Genomic DNA, 18,892 nt, shown 5'->3' with positions numbered 1-18,892 from the left:
GTTACTGTGTGACACACTGCCCTCCACTCTCTCCATACCAATCCAAGGGTTCTGTTACAGTCTGACACACTGCCCTCCACTCTCTCCATACCAATCCAAGGGTTCTGTTACAGTGTGACACACTGCCCTCCACTCTCTCCATACCAATCCAAGGGTTCTGTTACTGTGTGACACACTGCCCTCCACTCTCTCCATACCAATCAAAGGGTTCTGTTACTGTGTGACACACTGCCCTCCACTCTCTCCATACCAATCCAAGGGTTCTGTTACTCTGTGACACACTGCCCTCCACTCTCTCCATACCAATCCAAGGGTTCTGTTGTAGTGTGACACACTGCCCTCCACTCTCTCCATACCAATCCAAGGGTTCTGTTACTGTGTGACACACTGCCCTCCACTCTCTCCATACCTATCCAAGGGTTCTTTTGTAGTGGGTCACACTGCCCTCCACTCTCTCCATACCAATCCAAGGGTTCTGTTACAGTGTGACACACTGCCCTCCACTCTCTCCATACCAATCCAAGGGTTCTGTTACTGTGTGACACACTGCCCTCCACTCTCTCCATACCAATCCAAGGGTTCTGTTACTGTGTGACGCACTGCCCTCCACTCTCTCCATACCAATCCAAGGGTTCTGTTGTAGTGTGACACACTGCCCTCCACTCTCTCCATACCAATCCAAGGGTTCTGTTACTGTGTGACACACTGCCCTCCACTCTCTCCATACCAATCCAAGGGTTCTGTTACTGTGTGACACACTGCCCTCCACTCTCTCCATACCAATCCAAGGGTTCTGTTGTAGTGTGACACACTGCCCTCCACTCTCTCCATACCAATCCAAGGGTTCTGTTACTGTGTGACACACTGCCCTCCACTCTCTCCATACCAATCCAAGGGTTCTGTTACAGTGTGACACACTGCCCTCCACTCTCTCCATACCAATCCAAGGGTTCTGTTACTGTGTGACACACTGCCCTCCACTCTCTCCATACAAATCCAAGGGTTCTGTTACTGTGTGACACACTGCCCTCCACTCTCTCCATACCAATCCAAGGGTTCTGTTACTGTGTGACACACTGCCCTCCACTCTCTCCATACCAATCCAAGTGTTCTGTTGTAGTGTGACACACTGCCCTCCACTCTCTCCATACCAATCCAAGGGTTCTGTTACTGTGTGACACACTGCCCTCCACTCTCTCCATACCAATCCAAGGGTTCTGTTACTGTGTGACACACTGCCCTCCACTCTCTCCATACCAATCCAAGGGTTCTGTTGTAGTGTGACACACTGCCCTCCACTCTATCCATACCAATCCAAGGGTTCTGTTACTGTGTGACACACTGCCCTCCACTCTCTCCATACCAATCCAAGGGTTCTGTTACAGTGTGACACACTGCCCTCCACTCTCTCCATACCTATCCAAGGGTTCTGTTTTAGTGGGTCACACTGCCCTCCACTCTCTCCATACCAATCCAAGGGTTCTGTTACAGTGTGTCACACTGCCCTCCACTCTCTCCATACCTATCCAAGGGTTCTGTTGTAGTGGGTCACACTGCCCTCCACTCTCTCCATACCAATCCAAGGGTTCTGTTACAGTGTGACACACTGCCCTCCACTCTCTCCATACCAATCCAAGGGTTCTGTTACTGTGTGACACACTGCCCTCCACTCTCTCCATACCAATCCAAGGGTTCTGTTACAGTGTGACACACTGCCCTCCACTCTCTCCATACCTATCCAAGGGTTCTGTTTTAGTGGGTCACACTGCCCTCCACTCTCTCCATACCAATCCAAGGGTTCTGTTACAGTGTGACACACTGCCCTCCACTCTCTCCATACCTATCCAAGGGTTCTGTTGTAGTGGGTCACACTGCCCTCCACTCTCTCCATACCAATCCAAGGGTTCTGTTACAGTGTGACACACTGCCCTCCACTCTCTCCATACCAATCCAAGGGTTCTGTTACTGTGTGACACACTGCCCTCCACTCTCTCCATACCAATCCAAGGGTTCTGTTACAGTGTGACACAGTGCTCTCCACTTTCTCCATACCAATCCAAGGGTTCTGTTGTAGTGTGACACACTGCCCTCCACTCTCTCCATACCAATCCAAGGGTTCTGTTGTAGTGTGACACACTGCCCTCCACTCTCTCCATACCAATCCAAGGGTTCTGTTACTGTGTGACACACTGCCCTCCACTCTCTCCATACCAATCCAAGGGTTCTGTTACAGTGTGACACACTGCCCTCCACTCTCTCCATACCAATCCAAGGGTTCTGTTGTAGTGTGACACACTGCCCTCCACTCTCTCCATACCAATCCAAGGGTTCTGTTACAGTGTGACACACTGCCCTCCACTCTCTCCATACCAATCCAAGGGTTCTGTTGTAGTGTGACACACTGCCCTCCACTCTCTCCAAACCAATCAAAGGGTTCTGTTACTGTGTGACACACTGCCCTCCACTCTCTCCATACCAATCCAAGGGTTCTGTTGTAGTGTGACACACTGCCCTCCACTCTCTCCATACCAATCCAAGGGTTCTGTTATTGTGTGACACACTGCCCTCCACTCTCTCCATACCAATCCAAGGGTTCTGTTATTCTGTGACACACTGCCCTCCACTCTCTCCATACCAATCCAAGGGTTCTGTTACAGTGTGACACACTGCCCTCCACTCTCTCCATACCAATCCAAGGGTTCTGTTACAGTGTAACACACTGCCCTCCACTCTCTCCATACCAATCCAAGGGTTCTGTTACAGTCTGACACACTGCCCTCCACTCTCTCCATACCAATCCAAGGGTTCTGTTACAGTGTGACACACTGCCCTCCACTCTCTCCATACCTATCCAAGGGTTCTGTTGTAGTGGGTCACACTGCCCTCCACTCTCTCCATACCAATCCAAGGGTTCTGTTGTAGTGGGTCACTCTGCCCTCCACTCTCTCCATACCAATCCAAGGGTTCTGTTACAGTGTGACACACTGCCCTCCACTCTCTCCATACCTATCCAAGGGTTCTGTTGTAGTGGGTCACACTGCCCTCCACTCTCTCCATACCAATCCAAGGGTTCTGTTGTAGTGGGTCACACTGCCCTCCACTCTCTCCATACCAATCCAAGGGTTCTGTTGTAGTGGGTCACACTGCCCTCCACTCTCTCCATACCAATCCAAGGGTTCTGTTACAGTGTGACACACTGCCCTCCACTCTCTCCATACCAATCCAAGGGTTCTGTTACAGTGTGACACACTGCCCTCCACTCTCTCCATACCAATCCAAGGGTTCTGTTACAGTGTGACACACTGCCCTCCACTCTCTCCATACCTATCCAAGGGTTCTGTTGTAGTGGGTCACACTGCCCTCCACTCTCTCCATACCAATCCAAGGGTTCTGTTACTGTGTGACACACTGCCCTCCACTCTCTCCATACCTATCCAAGGGTTCTGTTGTAGTGGGTCACACTGCCCTCCTCTCTCTGCACACCTGTTGGTCCTGGCTTTAATGTTGTGGTACCATTTGCCAGACGGAAGCAGCTGAAACAGTTTATCGTTGGGGTGACTTGTGTCCCCGATGATCTTCCACTCCTTCTTTCTGTACCTGCTGTTGTAAATGTCCTCAAACTCTCGATCTTCTCTGTAACTTTCAGTTCGCTGGCTCTAATTACTTCATCTTCACAGTGGTTGTTCAGCCCCTCTACACTCCTATCCCCCACAAACCTCTCCATTCCTTTCTGGACAGAAGACTAACCATCCCCCTCCTCCACCACCACCCTCGTCCAACTGGTAGAATGGGTCATCACGCTCAACAGACTTTCCTTCGGCTCCTGCCACATTCTCCAAACCTGAGAGGTAGCACGGGTCCCAGCTATGCCTGCCTCCTGGTCAGCTATATACAACGGTCTGTGTTCGAAGCCTCACTCGGCTAAACTCCCCAACTCATCCTCCGCTGCATTGACGACTGCATTGGTGCCGCTTCCTGCACCGACGCTGAGCTCATCAACTTTGCCTCCATCTTCCATCCTGTCTTTAAATTAACTTGGCCTGCCTCTGACACCTCCCTCGCTTTTTTCAATCTTCACAATAGCGCTTCCCACGCTCTCCTTCTCTCAGTTTCTTTGTCTCTGCCTCATTGTTCTCAAGATGGCTTTCCTTTCCACTCCTGGAGTGTCCTCCTCCTTTAAAGCATGGGGCTCTCCTCACTCCATGGTTGACGCTGCCCTCACTCACATCTCCTCCATTTCCTGTACATCAACACTCCCCGCCCCCACTGTCGTAGTAGTGATGGATCCCTCGTGTCCTGTCGTAGTAGTGATGGATCCCTCGCGTCCTGTCGTAGTAGTGATGGATCCCTCGCGTCCTGTCGTAGTAGTGATGGATACCTCGCGTCCTGTCGCAGTAGTGATGGATCCCTCGCGTCCTGTCCTAGTAGTGATGGATCCCTCGCGTCCTGTCGTAGTAGTGATGGAACCCTCGCGTCCTGTCCTAGTAGTGATGGATCCCTCGCGTCCTGTCGTAGTAGTGATGGAACCCTCGCGTCCTGTCGCAGTAGTGATGGATCCCTCGCGTCCCGTCCTAGTAGTGATGGAACCCTCGCGTCCTGTCACAGTAGTGATGGAACCCTCGCGTCCTGTCGCAGTAGTGATGGAACCCTCGCGTCGTGTCCTAGTAGTGATGGAACCCTCGCGTCCTGTCGCAGTAGTGATGGATCCCTCGCGTCCTGTCCTAGTAGTGATGGATCTCTCGAGTCCTGTCGTAGTAGTGATGGATCCCTCGCGTCCTGTCGTAGTAGTGATGGATCCCTCGCGTCCTGTCGTAGTAGTGATGGATCCATCGCGTCGTGTCCTAGTAGTGATGGATCCCTCGCGTCCTGTCCTAGTAGAGATGGATCCATCGCGTCCTGTCCTAGTAGTGATGGATCCCTCGCGTCCTGTCCTAGTAGTGATGGATCCCTCGCGTCCTGTCCTAGTAGTGATGGATCCCTCGTGTCCTGTCGTAGTAGTGATGGATCCCTCGCGTCCTGTCGCAGTAGTGATGGATCCCTCGCGTCCTGTCGCAGTAGTGATGGAACCCTCGCCTCCTGTCGTAGTAGTGATGGATCCCTCGCGTCCTGTCGTAGTAGTGATGGAACCCTCGCGTCCCGTCGTAGTAGTGATGGAACCCTCGCGTCCCGTCGCAGTAGTGATGGAACCCTCGCGTCCTGTCGCAGTAGTGATGGAACCCTCGCGTCCTGTCGCAGTAGTGATGGATCCCTCGCGTCCTGTCGTAGTAGTGATGGATCCCTCGCGTCCTGTCCTAGTAGTGATGGATCCCTCGCGTCCTGTCCTAGTAGTGATGGATCCCTCGCGTCCTGTCCTAGTAGTGTTGGATCCCTCGCGTCCTGTCCTAGTAGTGTTGGATCCCTCGCGTCCTGTCCTAGTAGTGATGGATCCCTCGCGTCCTGTCGTAGTCGTGATGGATCCCTCGCGTCCTGTCGCAGTAGTGATGGAACCCTCGCCTCCTGTCGTAGTAGTGATGGATCCCTCGCGTCCTGTCGTAGTAGTGATGGAACCCTCGCGTCCTGTCGCAGTAGTGATGGATCTCTCGAGTCCTGTCGTAGTAGTGATGGATCCCTCGCGTCCTGTCGTAGTAGTGATGGATCCCTCGCGTCCTGTCGCAGTAGTGATGGATCTCTCGAGTCCTGTCGTAGTAGTGATGGATCCCTCGCGTCCCGTCGTAGTAGTGATGGAACCCTCGCGTCCCGTCCTAGTAGTGATGGATCCCTCGCGTCCTGTCGTAGTAGTGATGGATCCCTCGCGTCCTGTCGCAGTAGTGATGGATCTCTCGAGTCCCGTCGTAGTAGTGATGGATCCCTCGCGTCCCGTCGTAGTAGTGATGGATCCCTCGCGTCCTGTCCTAGTAGTGATGGATCCCTCGCGTCCTGTCCTAGTAGTGATGGAACCCTCGCGTCCTGTCGTAGTAGTGATGGAACCCTCGCGTCCTGCCGTAGTAGTGATGGAACCCTCGCGTCCTGTCACAGTAGTGATGGAACCCTCGCGTCCTGTCCTAGTAGTGATGGAACCCTCGCGTCCTGTCCTAGTAGTGATGGAACCCTCGCGTCCTGTCCTAGTAGTGATGGATCCCTCGCGTCCTGTCGTAGTAGTGATGGATCCCTCGAGTCCTGTCCTAGTAGTGATGGATCCCTCGCGTCCTGCCGTAGTAGTGATGGATCCCTCGAGTCCTGTCCTAGTAGTGATGGATCCCTCGCGTCCTGTCCTAGTAGTGATGGATCCCTCGAGTCCTGTCCTAGTAGTGATGGAACCCTCGCGTCCTGCCGTAGTAGTGATGGAACCCTCGCGTCCTGTCACAGTAGTGATGGAACCCTCGCGTCCTGTCCTAGTAGTGATGGAACCCTCGCGTCCTGTCCTAGTAGTGATGGAACCCTCGCGTCCTGTCCTAGTAGTGATGGATCCCTCGCGTCCTGTCGTAGTAGTGATGGATCCCTCGAGTCCTGTCCTAGTAGTGATGGATCCCTCGCGTCCTGTCGTAGTAGTGATGGATCCCTCGCGTCCTGTCGTAGTAGTGATGGATCCCTCGAGTCCTGTCCTAGTAGTGATGGAACCCTCGCGTCCTGTCCTAGTAGTGATGGAACCCTCGCGTCCTGTCGTAGTAGTGATGGATCCCTCGCGTCCTGTCGTAGTAGTGATGGATCCCTCGAGTCCTGTCCTAGTAGTGATGGATCCCTCGCGTCCTGTCGTAGTAGTGATGGATCCCTCGCGTCCTGTCGTAGTAGTGATGGATCCCTCGAGTCCTGTCCTAGTAGTGATGGATCCCTCGCGTCCTGTCGTAGTAGTGATGGATCCCTCGCGTCCTGTCCTAGTAGTGATGGATCCCTCGCGTCCTGTCCTAGTAGTGATGGATATCTCGCGTCCTGTCGTACCACCCAATCACCTCCACATCCAACAGATTGTCCTTCATGCCTTTTGCCATCTCCAACGGGACCCTACCACCAAACATATCTTTCCCTCCACCCCCCACTCCGCTTTCCTCGGATATCGCTCCTTCCACAATTCCATGATCCATTCATCCCTCCTGGCACTTAACGCTGCAAGTGTCTCAAGGTGCTGTACCTACCCGTTCATCTCCTCCCTCCCCTGCACTCAGGGCCCACACAGTCCTTCCCGGTGAGGCAGTCTGCTGGGGTACATTGGTGAGACCTGTTGTAAATTGGGGGGCTGATTCATCGAACTCCACCGCAGGGCCGGCCTCCTGGTGGCCAAACATTTTAATTCAGGTTCCATTCCCGTTTTGATGTGAATGACTGAATGAATGATCTTTATTGTCATTATACATAGATACAATGAAACTCTGTTTGGCTTCCTCTCAGGCAATTAAACACAGTGGTAGATAAAAACAAGACAGTAATAGAAAAACAGTATGAAATAGATAAGTAGCAGAAAGTAAGTTGCAGCAGCACAGGAAGGCACAGAGTCGACTGTACTTCCTTAGAAGGTTGGCGTCATTCAATGTCTGTAGTGAGATGCTGAAGATGTTCTATAGGTCAGTTGTGGAGAGCGCCCTCTTCTTTGTGGTGGCGTGTTGGGGAGGAAGCATTAAGAAGAGGGACGCCTCACGTCTTAATAAGCTGGTAAGGAAGGTGGGCTCTGTCATGGGCAAAGTACTGGAGAGTTTAACATCGGTAGCTGAGCGAAGGGCGCTGAGTAGGCTACGATCAATTATGGATAACTCTCAACATCCTCTACATAGCACCATCCAGAGACAGAGAAGCAGTTTCAGCGACAGGTTACTATCGATGCAATGCTCCTCAGACAGGATGAAGAGGTCAATACTCCCCAATGCCATTAGGCTTTACAATTCAACCGCCAGGACTTAAGAACTTTTTAAAAGCTATTATTAATGCTTTTTGAGATAGTGATTTATATGCATATCATATTTTTTACTGAGTTAAGTATTGTATGTAATTAGTTTTGCTACAACAAGTGTATGGGACATTGAAAAAAAAAGTTGAATTTCCCCATGGGGATGAATAAAGTATCTATCTATCTATCTATCTATCCAGAATATCACAGTAATGCACCAAGTGCAAGTAACGATAGTTACTAACGGAAGTAGAGTGTCAATACTTGGCCTCCTCTTGTGCCAAGATGAGGCCACCCTCAGGGTAGGGGAGCAACACCTTGTATTCCATCTGGGTAGCCTCCAGTCCGATGGCATGAATATCAATTTCTCCTTTGGGTAAACAGATTTCACCTGCCCCCTCCCCTCTATTCCCCACACTGATTCTTTAATTCTCACCTGCCCATTACTTCTCCCGGAAACCCCTCTTCCTCCCCCTTCTCCTATGGTCCACTCTGCTGTCCAGCAGGTTCTTTCTTCTCCAGCCCTTGACCTTCACCTATCACCTCCAGCCAGCCTCCTTCCCATCCCCCCACAGTTTAATTCAGCTGTCCTCCTCCTCCCCTCTCAGTCCTGGCGAAGAGTCTCGGCCCGAAACGTTGACTCTTTACTCCTTTCCATTCTCGCTGCCTGACTCGCTGTGTGTTGCTTTGGATTTCCGTGTGTTTGTCTGTTTCGATGTAAACTTGGTGAGTAAGTGTTTCTATGCTCGTGTGATACACTAATCCTCGTTATCTTTCTCTTTTAATCTGTGGGCTCTCCCACAGCTGAGGACCCATCGATCACAAAGATCCTACAACTCCAGGAGGAGCAGCCCACGTTGGACCTGTGCAGCCTGTCGCTGGGCCCCGAGCGCCTGACACCCGTCCTGCGCGCCCTCCGGCATCACACCGCCACCCGCCATCTCCGGCTCTCCGGCAACCGTCTCACTGACTCCGCTGCCGAGGAGCTGCTGGGCAGCCTGGTCACCATGCCCAACCTCACCCTGCTTGACGTCTCCTCCAATCAGATCACAGCCCTGGGGCTGAGGAAGCTCAGCGAGGGAGCTCAGCGCCCTGGTGAACCAGCCTTCCAGGTGAGGGGCTGCTGGGTCCTCACTGCCACCACATCGTCCCGGGGAGGACACTGAACCTCGGGGGTAGGAGGGGAGATGGGACCCAGGGGAGGACACTGAACCTCGGGGGTTGGAGGGGAGATGTGACCCAGGGGAGGACACTGATCCTCGGGGGTAGGAGGGGAGATGGGACCCAGGGGAGGACACTGAACCTCGGGGGAAGGAGGGGAGATGGGACCCAGGGGAGGACACTGAACCTCGGGGGTAGGAGGGGAGATGGGACCCAGGGGAGGACACTGAATCTCGGGGGTAGGAGGGGAGATGGGACCCAGGGGAGGACACTGAATCTCGGGGGTAGGAGGGGAGATGTGACCCAGGGGAGGACACTGAATCTCGGGGGTAGGAGGGGAGATGGGACCCAGGGGAGGACACTGAACCTCGGGGGTAGGAGGGGAGATGGGACCCAGGGGAGGACACTGAACCTGGGGGGTAGGAGGGGAGATGGGACCCAGGGGAGGACACTGATCCTCGGGGGTAGGAGGGGAGATGTGACCCAGGGGAGGACACTGAAACTCGGGGGTAGGAGAGGAGATGGGACCCAGGGGAGGACACTGATCCTCGGGGGTAGGAGGGGAGATGGGACCCAGGGGAGGACACTGATCCTCGGGGGTTGGAGGGGAGATGTGACCCAGGGGAGGACACTGAATCTCGGGGGTTGGAGGGGAGATGTGACCCAGGGGAGGACACTGAACCTCGGGGGTAGGAGGGGAGATGGGACCCAGGGGAGGACACTGAAACTCGGGGGTAGGAGGGGAGATGGGACCCAGGGGAGGACACTGATCCTTGGGGGTAGGAGGGGAGATGGGACCCAGGGGAGGACACTGAACCTGGGGGGTAGGAGGGGAGATGGGACCCAGGGGAGGACATTGAACTTTGGAGGATAGGAGGGGAGATGGGACCCAGGGGAGGACACTGAACCTCGGGGGTAGGAGGGGAGATGGGACCCAGGGGAGGACACTGAACCTCGGGGGTAGGAGGGGAGATGGGACCCAGGGGAGGACACTGAACCTGGGGGTTAGGAGGGGAGATGGGACCCAGGGGAGGACATTGAACTTTGGAGGGTAGGAGGGGAGATGGGACCCAGGGGAGGACACTGAACCTGGGGGGTAGGAGGGGAGATGGGACCCAGGGGAGGACACTGATCCTCGGGGGTTGGAGGGGAGATGGGACCCAGGGGAGGACACTGATCCTCGGGGGTTGGAGGGGAGATGGGACCCAGGGGAGGACACTGAAACTCGGGGGTAGGAGGGGAGATGGGACCCAGGGGAGGACACTGATCCTCGGGGGTTGGAGGGGAGATGGGACCCAGGGGAGGACACTGAAACTCGGGGGTAGGAGGGGAGATGGGACCCAGGGGAGGACACTGATCCTCGGGGGTAGGAGGGGAGATAGGACCCAGGGGAGGACATTGAACTTTGGAGGATAGGAGGGGAGATGGGACCCAGGGGAGGACACTGAATCTCGGGGGTAGGAGGGGAGATGGGACCCAGGGGAGGACACTGAACCTGGGGGTTAGGAGGGGAGATGGGACCCAGGGGAGGACATTGAACTTTGGAGGGTAGGAGGGGAGATGGGACCCAGGGGAGGACACTGATCCTCGGGGGTAGGAGGGGAGATGGGACCCAGGGGAGGACACTGAAACTCGGGGGTAGGAGGGGAGATGGGACCCAGGGGAGGACACTGAAACTCGGGGGTAGGAGGGGAGATGGGACCCAGGGGAGGACACTGAATCTCGGGGGTAGGAGGGGAGATGGGACCCAGGGGAGGACACTGAAACTCGGGGGTAGGAGGGGAGATGGGACCCAGGGGAGGACACTGAATCTCGGGGGTAGGAGGGGAGATGGGACCCAGGGGAGGACACTGATCCTCGGGGGTTGGAGGGGAGATGTGACCCAGGGGAGGACACTGAACCTCGGGGGTAGGAGGGGAGATGGGACCCAGGGGAGGACACTGAACCTCGGGGGTAGGAGGGGAGATGGGACCCAGGGGAGGACACTGATCCTCAGGTGTAGGAGGGGAGATGGGACCCAGGGGAGGACACTGAACCTGGGGGGTAGGAGGGGAGATGGGACCCAGGGGAGGACATTGATCCTCGGGGGTAGGAGGGGAGATGGGACCCAGGGGAGGACACTGAACCTGGGGGTTAGGAGGGGAGATGGGAGCCAGGGGAGGACATTGAACTTTGGAGGGTAGGAGGGGAGATGGGACCCAGGGGAGGACACTGAACCTGGGGGGTAGGAGGGGAGATGGGACCCAGGGGAGGACACTGATCCTCGGGGGTAGGAGGGGAGATGGGACCCAGGGGAGGACACTGAACCTGGGGGGTAGGAGGGGAGATGGGACCCAGGGAAGGACATTGAACTTTGGAGGATAGGAGGGGAGATGGGACCCAGGGGAGGACATTGAACTTTGGAGGGTAGGAGGGGAGATGGGACCCAGGGGAGGACACTGATCCTCGGGGGTAGGAGGGGAGATGGGACCCAGGGGAGGACACTGAATCTCGGGGGTAGGAGGGGAGATGGGACCCAGGGGAGGACACTGAAACTCGGGGGTAGGAGGGGAGATGGGACCCAGGGGAGGACACTGAACCTCGGGGGTAGGAGGGGAGATGGGACCCAGGGGAGGACACTGAACCTCGGGGGTAGGAGGGGAGATGGGACCCAGGGGAGGACACTGAACCTCGGGGGTAGGAGGGGAGATGGGACCCAGGGGAGGACACTGAAACTCGGGGGTAGGAGGGGAGATGGGACCCAGGGGAGGACACTGATCCTCGGGGGTAGGAGGGGAGATGGGACCCAGGGGAGGACACTGAATCTCGGGGGTAGGAGGGGAGATGGGACCCAGGGGAGGACACTGAAACTCGGGGGTAGGAGGGGAGATGGGACCCAGGGGAGGACACTGAATCCCGGGATGTAGGAGGGGAGATGGGACCCAGGGGAGGACACTAAACCCCGGGATGTAGGAGGGGAGACGGGAACCGGGAGGACACTGAATCCCGGGGTGTAGGAGGGGAGACGGGAACCGGGAGGACACTGAATCCCGGGATGTAGGAGGGGAGACGGGAACCGGGAGGACACTGAATCCCGGGATGTAGGAGGGGAGACGGGAACCGGGAGGACACTGAATCCCGGGATGTAGGAGGGGAGACGGGAACCGGGAGGACACTGAATCCCGGGATGTAGGAGGGGAGACGGGAACCGGGAGGACACTGAATCCCGGGATGTAGGAGGGGAGACGGGAACCGGGAGGACACTGAATCCCGGGATGTAGGAGGGGAGACGGGAACCGGGAGGACACTGAATCCCGGGATGTAGGAGGGGAGACGGGAACCGGGAGGACACTGAATCCCGGGATGTAGGAGGGGAGACGGGAACCGGGAGGACACTGAATCCCGGGATGTAGGAGGGGAGACGGGAACCGGGAGGACACTGAATCCCGGGATGTAGGAGGGGAGACGGGAACCGGGAGGACACTGAATCCCGGGATGTAGGAGGGGAGACGGGAACCGGGAGGACACTGAATCCCGGGATGTAGGAGGGGAGACGGGAACCGGGAGGACACTGAATCCCGGGATGTAGGAGGGGAGACGGGAACCGGGAGGACACTGAATCCCGGGATGTAGGAGGGGAGACGGGAACCGGGAGGACACTGAATCCCGGGATGTAGGAGGGGAGACGGGAACCGGGAGGACACTGAATCCCGGGATGTAGGAGGGGAGACGGGAACCGGGAGGACACTGAATCCCGGGATGTAGGAGGGGAGACGGGAACCGGGAGGACACTGAATCCCGGGATGTAGGAGGGGAGACGGGAACCGGGAGGACACTGAATCCCGGGATGTAGGAGGGGAGACGGGAACCGGGAGGACACTGAATCCCGGGATGTAGGAGGGGAGACGGGAACCGGGAGGACACTGAATCCCGGGATGTAGGAGGGGAGACGGGAACCGGGAGGACACTGAATCCCGGGATGTAGGAGGGGAGACGGGAACCGGGAGGACACTGAATCCCGGGATGTAGGAGGGGAGACGGGAACCGGGAGGACACTGAACCCCGGGATGTAGGAGGGGAGACGGGAACCGGGAGGACACTGAACCCCGGGATGTAGGAGGGGAGACGGGAACCGGGAGGACACTGAACCCCGGGATGTAGGAGGGGAGACGGGAACCGGGAGGACACTGAACCCCGGGATGTAGGAGGGGAGACGGGAACCGGGAGGACACTGAACCCCGGGATGTAGGAGGGGAGACGGGAACCGGGAGGACACTGAACCCCGGGATGTAGGAGGGGAGACGGGAACCGGGAGGACACTGAACCCCGGGATGTAGGAGGGGAGACGGGAACCGGGAGGACACTGAACCCCGGGATGTAGGAGGGGAGACGGGAACCGGGAGGACACTGAACCCCGGGATGTAGGAGGGGAGACGGGAACCGGGAGGACACTGAACCCCGGGATGTAGGAGGGGAGACGGGAACCGGGAGGACACTGAACCCCGGGATGTAGGAGGGGAGACGGGAACCGGGAGGACACTGAACCCCGGGATGTAGGAGGGGAGACGGGAACCGGGAGGACACTGAACCCCGGGATGTAGGAGGGGAGACGGGAACCGGGAGGACACTGAACCCCGGGATGTAGGAGGGGAGACGGGAACCGGGAGGACACTGAACCCCGGGATGTAGGAGGGGAGACGGGAACCGGGAGGACACTGAACCCCGGGATGTAGGAGGGGAGACGGGAACCGGGAGGACACTGAACCCCGGGATGTAGGAGGGGAGACGGGAACCGGGAGGACACTGAACCCCGGGATGTAGGAGGGGAGACGGGAACCGGGAGGACACTGAACCCCGGGATGTAGGAGGGGAGACGGGAACCGGGAGGACACTGAATCCCGGGATGTAGGAGGGGAGACGGGAACCGGGAGGACACTGAATCCCGGGATGTAGGAGGGGAGACGGGAACCGGGAGGACACTGAACCCCGGGATGTAGGAGGGGAGACGGGAACCGGGAGGACACTGAATCCCGGGATGTAGGAGGGGAGACGGGAACCGGGAGGACACTGAATCCCGGGATGTAGGAGGGGGACCTGGGGCTGGGGAGGGCAACGCTGAACCTCAGGATGTAAGAGGTGGGACAGGACACAGGGGAGGATACTGAACCCCAGGTTGTAGGACGGGAGACAAGACCCTGCTGGCGTACACTGACCCACAGTGAAGAACTGATGGAGTACAGTTTAGATCAGTGTGTTTGAAGCCATGGGGGTCGGGCTGATTTAGATCAAGTTTTGTTCAGTAAGATAGGGTGATCTGGGTCCTGTCAGGATCCTGATCAAAGCAACAGTGGCTGCTCTTCAAAGACTATATCGTGGATCCTGGCTAATTGGGACAGATCGGGCCAGAACATTTTGGCCCAATTACACTGCTGACCCATTAACTAATGGAAATAGTTACAAAAGTGTCAACTGAGTAACAAATTATGTATTTAACTGAAATACAGGACTAATTAGAAAGCTACCAATACTACTTCAGTACTATAAAACTGTGTAATCGTCCCTGAGACAGAGGAATTCATCCATCATCGCTATTCCCAACACCCTGTCAGATTGACAGACTGGCTCTCTGCTCCAGACACAGAACTGTGCACAAGGCTTAGGCATCCTCGCTATATAAATGTGCCTAAGACTTTTTCACTGTACTGTATGTCGTGAAATTTGTTGTTTTGCAGTAGCAGTACATTGCAATACATAATAATTTTTAAACTATAAATTACAATAAGAGGTATAAAAACTTCCTGCAGTTTATTGCTAAGGTCAGCAAAGGTCATCATCATGTGCTGTGTCGGATGACATCATCATCATGTGCTGTGTCGGATGACATCATCATTATGTGCCATGTTGTATTATGTGGGTGATCATGGTCTCATGACCTTGATTGTTCTTGGCAAATCTTTCCGCAGAAGTGGTTTGCCATTGCCTTCTTCTGGGCAGTGTCTTTACAAGACGGGTGACCCCCAGCCATTATCGATACTCTTCAGAGACTGTCTGCCTGGCGTCAGTGGTCGCATAACCAGGACTTGTGATGTGCACCAGCTCCCATATGACCGTCCACCACCTGCTCCAATGGCTTCACGTGACCCTGGTCGGGGTGAGGGTGCTACACCTTGCTCAAGGGTAACCTGCAGGCCAGCGGAGGGAAGGAGCGCCTTTGGTAGAGATGCACTGCCACCCAGTCAGGAAACAAACCATGTCCTATTGGTTGTGAGGGATACTGAAAGCTCACAGCTTCATAGCTTGAATTGACCACCTTCCAGCCATACATCCTTTTTAAACAAATTTTTAAACCTCCCTTCTTGCCTCTTCCTCGCCGTTTCTTCAATCACCGGCCCGCGGGCAGGAACCTTCCTTTATGTAGCTTCCACCCCCCCTCGATACTCCACACCCCTCTCCCGTCACCACTTCCCCTCCCAGCCATACATCTTAAACATCAGTTGCAAAAACTGACTTTTAGTCTTAGAAAATTATGTTAAGATTAAGGATGTGAAGGTTATGATAGATCCAGCAAAGATGTGGTTCACCGAGGTTAGGGGGCATGTGCTGCGCAATACTCTGTGTGGCCTGACCAAAATTTAAACTACAGTAATCAAGTTCAAGTTGCTTTTATTGTCATTTTGACCATGAACTGCTGGTACAGTACACAGTAAAAACGAAACAACGTTCCTCCAGGACCCTGGTGCTACATGAAACAACACTAAACTACACTAGACTATGTGAGACAGCACAAAGCTACACTAGATAATGTAAAACAACATAAAAACTGCACAAGACTACAGACCTACACAAGACTACATAAAGTGCACAAAACAGTGCAGGGCAGTACAATAATTAATAAACAAGACACAGTAGAGGACAAATTACAATGTTATTCCAGTATTGAGGAATGCATAAACATAGGAGATGCTGGAGGCACACACAAAGCAGGAAGCGCACACAAAGCAGGAGGCACACACAAAGCAGGAAGCGCACACAAGGCAGGAGGCGCACACAAAGCAGGAGGCGCACACAAAGCAGGAGGCGCACACAAAGCAGGAGGCGCACACAAAGCAGGAGGCACACACAAAGCAGGAGGCGCACACAAAGCAGGAGACGCACACAAAGCAGGAGGCGCACACAAAGCAGGAGGCGCACACAAAGCAGGAAGCGCACACAAAGCAGGAGGCGCACACAAAGCAGGAAGCGCTCAGCAGCTCAGGCAGCATCTATGGAAATGAATAAACAGTCCGTGCTTCAGGCGAAGACCCTTCATCAGGATTGGACTGGTCAGGATTACCTTTCCTGCCTATCACCTCCCCTTCCCCACCCACCACTTGGCTTCTCCTATCACCACCTTCTTATTTTGGCATCTGGCATCTCCCCCCTTCCTTTCCAATCCTGGTATCGGGTCTCAGCCAGAAATGTCGGCTGCTCACTCATTCCCATTGATGCTGCCTGACCTGCTGAGTTCCTCCGGCATTTCCTGTGTGTTAAAACTCAATATGACTTCTTTACCACCCAGTCTATCAGTGCTGCCACATTCAGGGTTCACTGGCACTCTGCAATCCCTCTGTAACTCAATACATTGAAGAGTTCCTCCATTTACTGTGCCTTCTTACATTTGACTTTCAACATCTACACTTGTTCAGGTCAAACTGCACCTGCCACTTCTCTGCCCAAGTTTACCACCAGTCTATATCCAGCTCAATCTTTTCACAAACATCCTCGCTCTCCACAACTCCACAATGTCTGCAGACATTAGATTTATTTTCTTAAGCTCATCTCCCCTCTTGGGGCACAGGTCGCCAATACCAGCTCACCAGAGTCCTCTGCCCTGGGCCATTCTTTTATGTTAAACCTAGGTGTAGATCAGCGAAGCCCATCACCCCTACTGGGACGTAAGGGTTAGCAATGGTGAATCCGGGAATGAAGGGGATAACATACAAGGAACGTTTGCCGGCTCTGGGTCTGAACTCTCTGGAGTTTAGAAGAATGCGTGGGGATCTCATTGAAACCTTGGGAGGTTCAGTTGGTGTTTCTGTAACTCTGGCTTTTTACAGGATGGAGTTGCTACCCCACCCCCATGTGCAGCCCTCCTCCTTTCCCAGCCGGGCTTGGGATGGTCCATGGTGGGGTGAGACTTCAGTTTCGAAGTTTGCTTCAGAGTATTTGTCACGTGAGCATTCAAACACGCAGTAAAATGTGTCAACGGCCAACACAGTTGGAGGATCTGCTGGGGGCAGCCCGACGCCAACATAGCGTGCCCATGACTTGCTAATCCCAACCGGTACGCCTTTGCAATTTTAACTGGAACACCCGGAGCATCATGGGGAGAACTCCTTGCAGACAGCAGCGAGAATTGAACCCTGGTTCATGGCGCTCGCTAGGCACGATGGGCACTTTGCCACCCTTACTGGTGAGCTCACTGACGTATTTCTCCTTTCCATCTGTTCCAGAATCTGCAGGAGTTGGACCTGAGCCTCAACCCCCTGGGTGAAAGCAGCTCACAGCCGCTGGCTTCGCTGATCACCGCCTGCCCCGTTCTCAGCACACTCAGACTCCAGGGCTGCAGTCTCACCGCCCGCTCCCTGCAGGACACGGGGCTCAACGGGGCTCTCAAGGGTAAGATCCCCCCCCCCCCCATCCAGTGGCTGCAGCCGGGACTTCAGGTCAACCGGCTCCTTCTCAAGCCGATCAATTTAACACGGGTCACAGCGCTCAGCCTTACTCAGAGAGAGCCCCTGGACGAAGGCACGGAGCTCTCCTTGTGACCCTCTCCTGCCCTCTCTCTGTGACCCTCTCCTGCCCTCTCCCTGTGACGCTCTCCTGCATTCTCCCTGTGACCCTCTCCTGCCTTCTCTCTGTGACCCTCTCCTGCCCTCTCCCTGTGACCCTCTCCTGCCCTCTCCCTGTGACCCTCTCCTGCCCTCTCCCTGTAACCAGTCTCCCTGTGACCCTCTCCTGCCCTCTCCCTGTGACCCGTCTCCAGGAGCCTCTTGAACTGACACCGATCCTTACGGGTCACCTCAGCTCCCCTCTCCTTCTTTTGGAGGATCATGTGGATCGACTGGACGACCCCTCCCAGACCCGACCAGCGATCAGTGGCCAACGGGGCCTCGAAAGGTTTCTTTCAGTAATCCCGCACGAACTGTCGGATCTCCTCCAGAGAGAGACGGGCTGTGACTCGGTGCTGGGGTTGAGGAAGTCGGCCATCTCAGCCTCAAAAAAGTCCTCCTTATGCCCCTCACTGGGTCCAGTTCTCTCATCCCCCTCCAGGCAGCCGTTGTCTACACCTGATGTGACCACCTCACTCCTCACCCTCACCCGACCATGGGCTCTATCTCATCCCTCACTCCTCACCCTCACTGTAGACCCGACCACAGGCTCTACCTCATCCATCACTCCTCACCCTCACTGTAGACCTATTCACGGGCACTACCTCATCCCTCACTCCTCACCCTCACTGTAGACCCGACCACAGGCTCTACCTCATCCCTCACTCCTCACCCTCACTGTAGACCCATTCACGGGCTCTACCTCATCCCTCACTCCTCACCCTCACTGTAGACCCGACCACGGGCTCTACCTCATCCCTCACTCCTCACCCTCACCCGACCACGGGGTCTACCTCATCCCTCACTCCTCACCCTCACTGTAGACCCGACCATGGACTCTACCCCATCCCTCACTCCTCACCCTCACTGTAGACCCGACCACGGGCTCTACCTCATCCCTCACTCCTCACCCTCACTATAGACCCGACCACAGGCTCTACCTCATCCCTCACTCCTCACCCTCACCCGACCACGGGCTGTACCTCATCCCTCACTCCTCATCCTCACTGTAGACCCATCCACGGGC

The 18,892-nt window shown here is 55.5% G+C and overlaps 1 protein-coding gene across 2 annotated transcripts in view; it reads left to right on the top strand.

The window, feature by feature from the left end:
* Window positions 1–18,892, top strand: part of LOC140732479 (tonsoku-like protein) — a 288,594-nt gene that overhangs the window by 222,268 nt on the left and 47,434 nt on the right. The window contains exons 16-17 of one of the 2 annotated variants that reach the window (XM_073055190.1): window positions 8,660–8,967; window positions 17,488–17,653. In XM_073055190.1, coding sequence (XP_072911291.1) covers window positions 8,660–8,967; window positions 17,488–17,653 — 474 coding nt within the window. Of the gene's footprint in view, window positions 1–8,659; window positions 8,968–17,487; window positions 17,654–18,892 lie in introns of those variants that run through there. The other variant, XM_073055192.1, reaches the window with a different exon arrangement.

Source organism: Hemitrygon akajei, chromosome 8 (genome assembly GCF_048418815.1).
Source record: "Hemitrygon akajei chromosome 8, sHemAka1.3, whole genome shotgun sequence".
Lineage (NCBI taxonomy): Eukaryota > Metazoa > Chordata > Chondrichthyes > Myliobatiformes > Dasyatidae > Hemitrygon > Hemitrygon akajei.
The sequence above is the reverse complement of the archived record's forward strand: the minus strand, read 5'-3'. Positions and strand labels throughout refer to the sequence as shown.